Raw genomic sequence first — 13,897 nt, 5'->3', positions numbered from 1 at the left:
AATCCGGTGAGCCCTATGTATGAAAATAAACCAGAAAATAAATGTTCATTGATAGTCTGCCTTATAGTGCGAATAATACAGTGGTTAAGACATTTAGATATAAGAAAAATATTACTATTATAATATACCATTATAAAAGTAGTTATCACACTAGAAATTATCCTTTAATCTCATTTAATATTAATAAATACACTGGTTCAGCTAACTCATTAAAATACTAGTGACCTCAACATGTTTTGTTCTCTTATGTTTTTTTCTAGGTCTATATGACTGTATAGCTTTAGGGTTGCACACTTATAAGTTGGTTAATATTTATGTATATGGTCAATATACTTTAGGCCTTATTGCAGAAGAAAGAGGATGCATACACCTGCATGGCATTCATTTTGTACTCCTGTAAACATCTACCCTCTGACATGTTGGTTCGTGCACACAGCATCTGCATGTGTGTTCACATTTCAGTGCATCCAGGGTGATCAGTGTTCTACTGGAAGTAGACGTAGATTTTAAGCAAAATTTAAGACCTCCTCCCAGTTGAATATGACCAGTCAAACAATACAGTGTTTTGTAGTTTAAGGGCCCTATTTATGCAGCTGAACAGCTGAATTTAGGGTGTGTTGTTTTCTCTTATGAGGGTGCAAAAAATACGCCTTGCACAAAAGGCATGTACCATTTCTCTGAATTAATAATGGGTGTGTTTTGGGTGTAACGTGAAATAAACCAATCAATGTGTCACTAGTCATTCCCTTTAAGAGCCAGGTGTGCTCTGACTTTGGCACTTTTGTATCTTAACAGCGTGGCACATTTGCACGTCTCAGCAGTTAGAAACACGGCAGAAATTTTTCTCCCACACTCATCAGTTTAGATTTATTCCTAAACTGTGGTACTATTTTAATGGTGCAGGCACAAGGCGTGAAAATACACTGTTCATGGGGTGTAAGATAGGAATAAGCATTATGACACTCATTGCGTAGGGTGTAAAATAGGGCCCTAAATGTACTGATGTGGGTTTGAATGGCCAGCTTGCACTAAAATAAAGTACTGTGTCTCTGTATCATATTTGTCTGCCTTTTGTCTGTTTGCAAGTTAAATCTTTATTGTACTGGTCACTCGTGCTTGATCCTCAGTGTCTGGACAAAAGATTTTTATATAAAAGTTGACAGTATTAAAATAGTATATTGTTGTTGCATAAATGGTCTTGTGAATGGTGTTTTGTATGGTTTAGTCTGGAACAAGTATTGACAATGTTAACAATGAGATTGCAGACAGAATGGCTATTAAATACATTTAGTTTTTTATTCAAGAGACATGATAAGCACATTTCTGATGATATTACTTAAAATAATGCACTTGCATAAGCAAGGACAAAAGTCTATTGCTTTTAAAAATCTAATAGTTTACCAAAACTCTATGCAGCTCTAGAAAAAATTAAGAGACCACTTCAGTTTCTGAATCAGTTTTTCTGATTTTGCTATTTATAGGTAAATGTTCGAGTAAAATGATTATTGTTGTTTTATTCTATAAACTATGGACAACATTTCTCTCAAACAAACATAGTCATTTAGAGGATGCATTTGCAGAAAGTGAGAAATGGCTTTAATAACAAAAAAGATGCAGAGCAAAGAAAACAAGTTCATATTCATAATGTTTAAGAGAATCAATATTTGGTGCAATAACCCTGGTTATTTCACAGTTTTAAAAACCATGTTCACCTCCACCAGTCTTACACACTGCTTTGGGATAACTTTATGCCTTTACTCCTGGTGCATAAATTCAAGCAGTTCAGCTTGGTTTGATGGCTTGTGGTCATCCATCTTCCTCTTGATTATATTCCAGAGAAGAAACTCAGCATTTTAAATGGTCTTTTTTTTCAGTGCTGTATATATAAAGTCTATAATCTAGTTGGTTATTATCAGTAATGCATTTAGTGTGTATCTAGCATGTTCTAAAGATTTAGAGAAGTAGAAACCTTTATAATTACCTTGCTGCATATGCACATCTTTATATTGTAGTGAAGAGAGTTCAGTAAATATATAAGACAGTGTTTTGTCAACATTAAGAAGTGTTATGTAGTAGAATTTTTGTCCTGGGGTGATATTTTTATCACATATTGTGTTTTTCAATGACTGTAGAAAGCGTGGACATGGATAGAAATTTGTCTGTATAGACAAATTAATAAACTATTGGTAAACCCTCCCATTTCTTAAAAAATAAGATTGAGGTCCAATCCCATTTCACCCTTGACCCTACCACTAACCCCTTTGTGTTGTGTGTTCACATATAGGGGTAGGGTGTAACAATTTTGTTAGGTTGGATTATGGGAAGTGTTAGGTTATGGGAAGTGTTAGGATTACATGGTCCTTCAAACTAAAAAGAAAATCACTCTAAACAGAGGACTATAAGAATTTTAACTCCCCATCACATAAGAATTAAGGAATGGACAATAATAATTATTTGCTGCACAATCTGCCCCCTTTCTGAATACATATGATAAAGCCCTAAAGGTACTGTAACTAATAATCAGTTAGCAGCAGCTAGGTTGATTAACTTTTTTATTGCTCCACTGCTATAGCTAAATATCTGTATCAGGAGCTTGAGGGGTTTCCCAATTCTTTTGTTAGTTGAAGGAATGGGATTGGGCCTAAAATTGTCTGTTTTTTCACTGAAACATTATACTGCAACCAGCCAGCAGAGATGAAAGACCTGTGGTGGCTTTGCTTTTGAGAAGTTGTGTTGTCAGTGTTTTTCTACAGTCATTGGTGTTTCCATACTGACAAAAAATATTTTTTCTGCGTGTATAGTACTCTGTGTTTTTATAACAATTGTATTTTACCTTTTTTACTGTTTCAGATGACCGCTTTTGGGGCATTCCTGCACAAAGGAGCATTCTGCAGAAACTACTTCAACCTGCTGGATCTGTTGGTTGTTGGAGTCTCTTTGGTGTCCTTTGGCATACAGTAGGTTCTATAGCTTTTTCTTATGATAGATGACCATTGAAAAACACTTATCTCCAAAACAGCAACTTTACAGGAGAGAGAAAAAACCTTGTAAACTTTGAATGTAAGTCAATGTAAAACGGTTTATTTCAGGTAATTTTGAAGAGTTTGTATTTGTCCGTTCATCAAGAAATTTTGGCTTTAATTTAAGGGACAGTTTGTCTGTTCAATTTTAGTAAACTAAAAATCAACAAAAATGGAGTGTTTTTCATAGGACAGTGACAAAATATAATATGCAGGTGCCAAAGTCAGAGCACACCTGCCTTTTAAATTAAATGACAACTGATGCAGTGATTGGTTTATTTTACATTACACCCGAAACACACGCATGATTAATTAAGAAAAGTAGATGTAGAGGTCTTTTGCGAGTTTCGAGCCATGCAAGGTGTATTTTTTGCACCCTCACGATATCAAAGGAACACCGACATGCCCTTAGTCCAGCTGCACAAACTGCAATTGACTGGTGCGCTATAGATTGCTAAAATCGGGCCACATGTGTTCTATACATCGACCTACACCCTTGATTAAGCAGCATAAATATCTTACTGTGAAATAAAGCAGATCCTGATATAGTTCAACCATATCTTCTGTATGTAAATCTAAGTTGGAGGTAAAAGAATATATCTTTATATAACACTAATGTGTGTTGGATCAGACAGTATGCTTCTTGCTAGTCTTTCCATTCGTTTCCTATAAGCTGCCTTAATAAAGTGATCCAATTCGTATCAGTTTGAACAGCCTATAGTCTTTAACGTCACAGAAATGGTGTTGAACCATAAAGTCATACAGTATTTCAGCATGCTTTCGTGTGTTTTGCACAACAATGTCGTATTTGTTATTGTGTGCTGTTGTCCACAGGTCCTCAGCTATCTCTGTGGTGAAGATTCTCCGAGTGCTGCGTGTGCTTCGGCCACTAAGAGCCATCAACAGAGCGAAGGGACTGAAGGTAAGGCTGCATATATAATTTATATGTAAGATTTGAGGGTAAAGCTTATATGTTTCTCTAACTTGTAAAGTAGAAAATATAGTCTTGCATTAAATTAAAAATTGTTTCTCTCTCTCTCTCTCTCTCTCTCTCTCTGCAGCATGTGGTGCAGTGTGTGTTTGTGGCCATCAGAACCATCGGCAACATCATGATAGTCACGACTCTCTTGCAGTTCATGTTTGCCTGTATTGGGGTACAGCTTTTTAAGGTACTAGAAGGAACACATGCCAAACAGAGTAGACTTATAACAAAGGCAGAACTAATGGCAGGCAGGTCTCGTCAGACAGGAAATAACAGCATTAGGAACAGCATGGCAGTTCGTTCCTGTGTTATTTGTGCAAATAACACAGCAGTGTTTTATGCTTTGCCCAGTAATTCAGAGCTAAGGAACAAATGGTTACAATTTGTATATGGAACACCACTAGCAAAGTACTATTGAGATAGGTATGTGTATGTTTAAACAGTTCTGTTTACACTAGTTATAAGTAAAAATCCAAAGTGGATTCTGGACCTAGACAACGCACTTCTGTGTTTAACAATACTTTAGGATAGAATAGGATCTCCGGTGGATTTGCCGTTTTTTACAGAGACTCTAACATTGCAAAGACTGATATTAGTGTAAAAATGTCTTTATTTTAAAACATTTCTGTTGTTCGTCTTCCTGCTTAATAGTCCTGTTAGCCAATTAGAGGCGATATGTTTGCATGTATGAATATTCATGAGCAATAGCTGAAATCCTAAATATTTGGGTTGAACCTGAAATAAAGTGTATTATATGTTGTCCGTAGGGGAAGTTCTACCGGTGCACAGATGAAGCTAAATCCAGTCCTGAAGAATGCAAGTAAGTATTAATAGAATACGCCTTTTAGTTTCGACCAGCAATGCAGATTGCAGTTCAAATGCAAGATTTTAACAATGGTGACCATGTAACATAAATTGTGTTTGTATGCGTGTGTGTGTGTGTGTCTTTGTGTGTGTGTTTGTGGGCACTCACTTTTCCTTTCTCTATAGGGGAACATACATTTTGTACAACATTGGGGACAACGCTTTGCCACAAGTGCGGGAGAGGATCTGGTTTAACAGTGACTTCAACTTTGACAATGTCCTGATGGCCATGATGGCCCTCTTCACTGTGTCAACCTTTGAAGGCTGGCCAGCGTAAGAACATCTATATTGTCCAGTCAGTTCCAGTAAAAAGATCAGTAGAGTCTGGCTTCAGATCTCCACTGTGAGGCTCTCAGCAGTCTGGGACTCACCTTCACTGCGGGAACAGAAATGATGTATGGGTTTGTGATGAATGCTGGATATGCTTGTAAATGTAATAGCTTTAGTTTAATAAATATATTTTAGTAATTAACAATTGTCAATTTTAAATTGTTGTATGGGAATACAGTGTAGTTCGATCAGTAAGCATTAGCACGATTAGCTGCCGGTCTGGTCAGAAGCGCACCTGAACTAACTATTAAATTATTTAAACACTAGGCTAGCTTGATCTTATGTTTGTTTTAATCTGATTTTGAAGCTCTGCACCAAAACATTAATACTTACTATAATTCAAAATGTTTCATTTCTGCACATATTTTCCGCTGTTGTAATTAAAGATTATTTTATATTATCTTAAAAGTCATTGATTAGAGTTGTGAGTTGTATTGTAAAGTATTATGGATAATATACAGACATTAATACATCACCCCTTTGGAATTTTAAGGTTATGCATTCTGTGAAGTTTTACAATACGGATCTTTCTACAATCCGTAGAAAGTCCAGGGGAAAAAAGCATAGATTAAAAAAACACCTCACATAATGTCAAAATAAATAGAATTAATAAAATGCATGAGATAAATCCATTTTGATAAAAAATACAGATTAGAACCTTTTTATTCCTTGTTATAATTGTTAATGTATTTTTTTTTTTTTTTTTTTTTTACTTAAAAGATAATGTGTAAAATTAGCTGTCAAGACAGAAAAGGATACTTTATTTAATCAATAAAATATAAATTATTTACAAGGCATTTTTATTAAAAACAACATTGAACTAATAAAATAGGTAAACATGGTCAAGCTTTTTAAGCTTTTAAATATTTTAAAAAGAACTCCATATGTGAGGAGAGTCCCAAGCTGCTGTGAGCCTCATGGTGGAGCTCTGCAGCCAGACCCTCTTAAAAGATATAGAAACTGAACAGAAGTACAGTCGAAGAAGTCCTGTACAGTTTTTATCCAGCAGGTGTTGCTGTTGCTCCAGAACACTGATTTCTGTCTAATTGCTACTTATTATAGCTGTTTTAATATGTATTTCATCTCATATTTGCCTTTTTTTCCCCAGCCTTTTATACAAAGCCATAGACTCCAACCGAGAGAACATGGGTCCCATCTACAACTACCGTGTGGAGATCTCCATCTTCTTCATCATCTACATCATCATCATTGCCTTTTTCATGATGAACATCTTTGTAGGTTTCGTCATTGTTACCTTCCAGGAACAAGGAGAAAAGGAGTATAAAAACTGCGAGCTGGACAAAAACCAGGTCAGGGGGGTTTACTTAACAAATATAATACATTTATCTATTTTCTTAAGACTTTTCTTCATTATTTTATTTTCTGGCAGTAAAAAAAAATGTTTTGTATGTTTTTCAGGGAAAAATACATTTTCTTAGAAATATAATTCTTCAATATAAAGTTTGATTAAAACCCTACAGGCCTAAAGCCATAAATACATGGATAAAATAAAATATTGTTAGCAACCTTATAATAACCCAACAATATGCTTAAGAATAGTTTTAGTGGCAATTGCAAATAATCTGTACTTATAATCATCATAGAAATACACTGTTAGTCAGTTTTAAATAGTTTTACATGTGTTTTTGCATAATGTTAACTTTGTTAGCAATGACCAGAATTTTTTATTCAGATTTTTCCATTTCTCTCTCTCTCTCTGCATATGTTTATCACTCATCAGCGGCAGTGTGTGGAATATGCATTAAAGGCCCGGCCGCTGAGAAGATACATTCCTAAAAACCGCTATCAGTATAAGTTCTGGTACGTGGTGAACTCTGCTGGCTTTGAATATGTGATGTTCGTCCTCATCATTCTCAACACGCTCTGCCTGGCCATTCAGGTGAGGATTATCTGTAACTGCTTCACTTACCATAAATAATACTCAACAGTTACAAATGTAAGAAGGAAAGAAATAACTAAAGTTTACCTCTTCATTATGAATCTTGAGAGAGAGATAAGTAAGAATGAACTAACATGTTACATTACATTACATTGCATTACATTTAGCACAGCCTGAAAGAGGCCTTAAGGGTTATTCGTAGGAAAGGGGAGCAAGAAATGAGAATTTCTGAGAAAGTAAGAATTTCTTACAGGTGTTAGAGTTATATTGGAATAGAGAGGAAGAAAGAAGCAAGAAACGAGGATGGGGAGCAGAAAATTAGGTTAGAAGTAGTTTGTTAGAGGCATCAGAGTAATATTGGAATAAAGAAAGGAGGATGAAAGGAGGAGAAGGAGAGGAGAGCAGGGAATGAGGGTAGAATAAGTTAGTTAGAGGTGTTAGGGTAATATTGGAATATAGGGGAAGAAAGGAAGAGGATTAAGAAATATATAGGAAGAAGGGAGGATGAAAGGAGAAAGAAAGAAGGAGAGGGGAGCAGGAAATGAGGTTAGAAGTAGTTAGTTTGTTAGAGGTGTTAGAGTAGTATTGGGATAGAGGAATAAAGAAGGAAGAAAAGAGGAGGGGGGCAGGAAATGAGGACAGAAACAGTTAGTTTATGATAGGTGTTAGGGTAATATTGGAATATAGAGGAAGAAAGGAGGAAGAAAAAAAGAAGAAAAACGAAGAAGGGAGCAGGAAATTAGGTTAGAAGTAGTTGGTTGGAGGTTATAGTGTAATATTAAAATAGAGAAAGAAAGGAGGAAGAGGATGGAGAGCCGGGAATGAGGTTAGAAAGAGTTAGTTTGTTGGAGGTGTTAGAGTAATATTGAAATATATAGAAAGAAGGGAGGATGAAAGGAAAAAGAAAAAAGGGAGGGGGAGCAGGAAATGAGGTTAGAAAGAGTTAGTTAGTTAGAGGTCTTAGAGTAATATTGAAACATAGGAAGAAGGGAGAATAAAAGGAAAAAGAAAAAAGCTAAGCAGAGCAGGAAATGAGGTTAGAAGTTTCGGGATGTAGAGAAAGAAAGGAGGAAGAACTGAAAGATGAAAGATGAGAAATCTTAATCTACATCGTGTTTTCTGTTTTCCATGCAGCATCATGGTCAGTCTCATCTCTTTAACTACGCCATGGACATTCTTAACATGGTGTTCACTGGAGTCTTCACTGTAGAAATGATTCTCAAACTCGTTGCCTTCAAACCCAGGGTAAGTGGCCTGATTTTTCATTTATGGGAATAAAAATCCCCAGTGTTTACTAGTAATTCATGGGGAATTTCTTAGCACGTTAACATTTTTGGTGTTTTCTGCCCTTTAATTGAGAAACTAACAGAATGTAGTATTTCCTATATTTTCCAGTTCCACGGATTCCCTCAGTATTGTCCCAAAATTGATAACATTAACCCCTCCCCTTCCCTTCCCTCTTCCCCTTTTTATCCTCTTGGCTCCCTTCTCCTGTCGTCTCCCTCCTTTTTCTGGCTGGATGCTAATCTTCTTTGCGTAGGGTTATTTTGGCGATGCCTGGAATGTGTTTGATGCCCTGGTCGTCATTGGCAGCGTAGTAGACATCATTCTGAGTCAGGTAGATGTGAGTATAGCCTTTCCCTACCTTGTACCAACCATCCTCCTCTCCCTCGCTCCTCTCCCTCCTCCTGTAATCACACTGGGCTTGTCTCTGTAGGCTGCAGGTCTCGTATTATATATATATCTTCTCTGTGATGTTTGTGTATTCTGAATTTGACTTTCAGAGCAGACACCATAGATCCAGACAACAGACTCTGCGTGCTGTATGTCACAATGACGTGTCTCACATATGTGTCTGTATCTATGGTGGTCATGCTTTGCTGTGCTGAGGGGGCCACTGTGCTTGCGAAAGTCTTAACAATTAACAGACTGGAACAGAGATCATGTAAGGGGATTTAAAGAACTTATATATAAGTTCACTTTAGCTCACAAGCAGCATATAAAAGCAATGGTTAATTTTATTCATAGAAAAAAAAAACATTATTTATTTTATTTTTTAATGATTGAATTTAATGGTAATGTAATTTTAGCAGGGTACAACCTAACATGTTGTTATTTAAAAGAGAAAAAAAAAACGTATTTAAGCAAGCTTGCAAAAGGGCTCATACCCATTGAACATTTGTACAAATGTTTATTTTCATTTCCTTCATGTCAGTGGGATTTAGGCCACATGAATATTCTTTGATCTAAACCATAATAGCTCCACTCCACTAGCTCTGGCTGTTATCTCCTTCCCAGTCTCAAGTCTTTTGTAGCCTCCAACAGGTTGGACGGCTGTGTCTTGGTAGGATTTGTTATGACAGTTGTAAAATTCTTTTTTGGGTTCATTTTAGGATGATGGATTGTACAGTGCTCCTTGAAATTCTAAAAGCTTATTTTTATAACATAACCCTGCCTTAAACTTCTCTCATAACTTTATCTCTGACCTGTCTGGTGAGTTCCTTGGTCTTCGTGATGCTGTTTGTTCACTAGAGTTCTCGAACAAATCACTGAGACCATCACAAAACAGGTCTATTTATACTGAGACTAAATTACACACAGCTGGACTCTATTAACTAATTAAGTTAAGATTTCTGAATGCACTGAATTGATTGCAATGGATTTTATTTAGGGATTTTCAAAGTACATGAATACTGAATATTTTTGCATGTCACACTTTTCACAATTTAGAAAACCGTGTATCATTTTTGGTTCATAGATATGTGCTTAAAATCACAATAAAATACATTTTTACAAGTTTGTGGTTGAAAGGTGACAAGAAGTGAAAAAAGTTCAAAGGGTATTTATGCTTTTGCAAGCCACTATTTTACAAAACTTTAAAGCTGACGTGTCACAAGCATAGTGAGCCCTCTTCAATTTCTATGGCTGCATCATCATAACTTTGACTTTTTTCTGTCTTTCTTTCTTTCTTTCTTTCTTTCTTTCTTTCCATTCTCTCTTCCATTCCCCTCTTTCACTCTCTTTCGTCTTTCTTCTCGCACATCTTGTGTGGTGGATGTGAGCAGCACTATTTTGCCGATGCATGGAACACATTTGATGCCTTAATTGTTGTTGGTAGCGTCGTTGACATTGCAATCACAGAAATCAATGTAAGTAGTGGTGCAGCTGTGTGCTCGGCTGTTCCCCCGCCCCCCCCTCTCCAGTGAAGGGTCTTGCAGTCTAGTCCTGTTAACAGACGCTGCTCTGTCTCAGTCAGTTCATAAAGCAGCAAGACTATTTAAACGTATATCACAGTTAGTTCTGATCTTTTATTGTATTGTAATTTTCATAAATCCAATATCAATCATTTTTGTACCTTATTGTATTGTTCGCACTATAAGACGCACTTTAAATCCTTTAATTTTCCCAAAAATCGTCAGTGTGCCTTATAATCCAGTGTGCCTTATGTATAAATTTTACCAGTCAGGTTGTTAGGAGCAGTAAAGCCATCCCGCTGAAGTGCAGCGTTATACAGGAGTTTCAGTTTAGTTCTCAAGCACCGAGACTGAAGCAGTATTAGCATTAGATGCTAACCGCACTAAGCTCAAGCTCTTTTACCATTTAGAGGTGAGTATATTCAGTCTGTAGCCTGCTGCTAACACTGCTGGAGCAGCATTGGCATTACACGCTAACCACGCTAAGCGCTAACTCTTTTGCCGCTCAGAGGCAAAAGGAGTATATCGGACTGTAGCCTGTTTGTTTACCATGTTAAAACGAGCAAAGTGAAACAAAACAGTAGGTAATATTGCCCTGGCTTACCGGAACACTTGGGGTTCCTCAATGTAGCACTGTAGGACAGCATTAGCCACTAATCGTAGCTAGCACTAGTGATTTTAGGAGCGAAATCTGTGTAGATTAACATCAAATGCTCATTTGACTATGCTAAATTAGAAGGAAAACATGGCAATATCCCTGTTCCTTACTAGTGTCACATAACGCAACTTATAATGCAGTACGCCTTATGTGTGAAAATAGACCATAAAACAGACATTTATTGATAATGCACCTTATAGTGCGACAAATACTTTTCATCAATACATTTTATCAATAGTTGTATATGTGTATATTTACCTCTATAATAATTATTGGGTTTCACGACTGTTAACAGTGTCTTGTTAAATAAAAGTATTTTAACTGACGGAGTGCTGATAACTCGAAATCTTTTATTAGACAGCGATATAGGAACTGTGATATAATCACAATAATACACTCAAGGTATTACGTTACAGCACTCCATCTCGTGTAGTATTAAACACCTAGGTAATGGAAGAGTGGATAAATATATAATTATGTAATATACACTGTACATAATAAATAAAATTACATTTGGTATTAGAGTGCCAAAGTCTTTCTTCTGTGTAAGGAAGATGTGAAAGTTGTATAATAAATGTGCAGAAAAACATCATGCATAAAAGAAAGGACAACATATAAAGGACACTAAAAGAAGAAGAAGTGTTAAATAGGCAGGTACACAGCTTTTCTTAAAATCTGTTCTGTTTTTGAATATCAGTGTTTCTAATTCACTGCAAGGCTCTACACCACCCCAGATTTAATGTTTCAATGTTTTCCCGCTTTTCACTGTATTTTGGATTCATATTTCTGTCAATATTTGCTACTTTGTGTTTGGTGTTCTCAGATGCAACCTTTGTATATTCTCACACACACACACACACATATACATAAAGATGTACACGTTACAGTAAATAACTTTTTTGTACTGTGAATAAGTCATATTTTTTTTCGTTTATACCAGGTAGCTTCCAATAACAAACACTGCATAGCAAAAGAAAAGTTCTTCGTGTTAGATAGCATATTCACAAGAATATTTAGCATTTTGACTTTCTGAAATGGTATATTATTAAATGTGTTTTTGTGGTTTAAAACAAACAGAAGTCGGAAAGTTTACAGCTTTTTAAACATTTCGCTTGTGACAATGAATTTTTCTGTTTCTCATTTGTAATTTGCTGAAATGTAAATGTGGGATATGAGAAAGGCTGAGGGCAGAGCTTGGGTACGTAAAAAAGCATGCCAGAAATAATCGTGTGCTAAATGTAAATTCTCTGTATATCCATTCTGTTTATCCATTCTCCTCCAAATGTATTTGAAAGACAAGGCTAATCCTTCTTTTTTTTTTTTTTTGAGCGGCTACTAATGACTTCTTTTCTGAAGATTAGTTGATCAATGATTATATCAATCTATTAGACATTTGATATAAACAATTTCAAGTTAACATACCATTTTATTGAACATTTTTTTATATAACAGAAAATGTTATATTATATTTTATACTGATATAGTCAACATGAATAAACAAAAATGTTAGCAAAGGTTTTCATATTAAAGTTTGCAATGCATATCGTATTAAAGTAAATGGAATCTCTTATACTTATGGCATTCTATTTTCAAATATGTGCTCAAAATAATGGCTGGAAAACATTAAATAGGGTTTATATCAAATAAGTACTAGCACAAACACACACTGGCACCATCAATCAGTGTAAAAGCCCACTACTAATTGTTAACAAGCGTGGAAAGACATTTATTTTGGTTTCACTATTTCTGAGAGTCCATCATCCAGAAAGATAAAAAATTATGAATTAAAAGTTTATTTAATACCAGTAGCCTGGTTCGCCTGCCCATGCTTTTATGCTTTTAAGTGCCAGAAAAAAAAAAAAATAATAAACACTGAAGGATGAAGTTCCGGTTGGGAAACCCCATTGTATCTGTGACCGTTGTTAAAAATCAGGAATAATCACTTAAATATCTCAGTGTGCAACATTTTTGTCTGTAAATTTTAAGAAAATAAAAGCTAAACAAATTATATATTGTCTCTTATATTGATCTTGATCTCATCTGTTTTTAGGGTAGAGTGAAAACTAAAGAATTAGCCTTGCTGTTTCAGTAATTTTGGAGGAGACTGTACAGTCGTGTTCTAAAAGTTTGGACACCCCTGGTCAAATTACACTTGTACTTGTATTTTTTAAGTGGAAATAATATAACTTACACTGACGTGCCAAAACTCATGTAGTGCTACCTGTAGTCTTCCATAGCCTGGCATTTATACTGTAACTATCAATATCAGAATTATATCGTATCGACCGAAATAAATAAATATTAGGATATAAATTTAGGCCATGTCATCTAGCACTTGGCTTTAGTTTGAAGAACAAACTATAGCAGTTGGTCATCCAAGGGTCATGTGACTGCAATGGAGGATAATCCATAAGACATCAAACCTTGAGGTGTTCAGTTTGAAGTCCTTAAAAGACTTTTAGCCCTTTTTTAATTTACGTTTTGAGGTACCTTTCTTATATGATTTAACATAAACTTCATGTTGACCAGATTGTTATTTAGTTATTTACAAGTGAATATTGCCTATATGGACAGCCCAAAAATGAACTTATAAAACTGTGCTAACTGTGTTAGGGCACTAAACTCTAAACCAATTTTTTTGTAATTGATGGCTGAAATGTTTCTTTGGAGTTGTAAAATGTACCAAAACCTGCTTAACCTTTAAAAAACACTTTTTTTAAATTGAGGTAATTTCCGCCTTCAGTTCAACTGTGCTATAGGCGAGGATGAATATGCAAATCAGTTAATCAATAACACCGTCAAAGGGATGTCCAATCATCTACTGCCTCACTGCTATCAGAGGCACACTGCTCAGGCCAACCAGCTCTCACTTCTGGCCTGCCTCTAAACCCATACATCACCCAGTGCATCTAGCAACCTGGTCCTCCTATTTTTTATAGCATTTTATAG

The 13,897-nt window shown here is 35.7% G+C and overlaps 1 protein-coding gene across 14 annotated transcripts in view; it reads left to right on the top strand.

Annotated features, from left to right (window-relative positions):
- The window catches only part of cacna1db (calcium channel, voltage-dependent, L type, alpha 1D subunit, b), a 140,585-nt gene that overhangs the window by 95,295 nt on the left and 31,393 nt on the right, over positions 1-13,897 (top strand). For 8 of the 14 annotated variants that reach the window (XM_049486269.1, XM_049486268.1, XM_049486263.1 and 5 more), the window contains 10 exons: positions 2,851-2,957; positions 3,855-3,942; positions 4,082-4,189; positions 4,770-4,822; positions 4,993-5,139; positions 6,305-6,506; positions 6,938-7,096; positions 8,231-8,341; positions 8,637-8,720; positions 12,129-12,146. In XM_049486269.1, coding sequence (XP_049342226.1) covers positions 2,851-2,957; positions 3,855-3,942; positions 4,082-4,189; positions 4,770-4,822; positions 4,993-5,139; positions 6,305-6,506; positions 6,938-7,096; positions 8,231-8,341; positions 8,637-8,720; positions 12,129-12,146 — 1,077 coding nt within the window. Of the gene's footprint in view, positions 1-2,850; positions 2,958-3,854; positions 3,943-4,081; positions 4,190-4,769; positions 4,823-4,992; positions 5,140-6,304; positions 6,507-6,937; positions 7,097-8,230; positions 8,342-8,636; positions 8,721-10,161; positions 10,246-12,128; positions 12,147-13,897 lie in introns of all 14 variants that reach the window. The other 6 variants (XM_049486272.1, XM_049486274.1, XM_049486267.1 and 3 more) reach the window with 2 other exon arrangements.

This window comes from Astyanax mexicanus, chromosome 12 (assembly GCF_023375975.1).
Source record: "Astyanax mexicanus isolate ESR-SI-001 chromosome 12, AstMex3_surface, whole genome shotgun sequence".
Classification (NCBI taxonomy): Eukaryota; Metazoa; Chordata; class Actinopteri; order Characiformes; family Acestrorhamphidae; genus Astyanax; species Astyanax mexicanus.
This window is presented reverse-complemented; position numbering and strand designations above follow the sequence as displayed.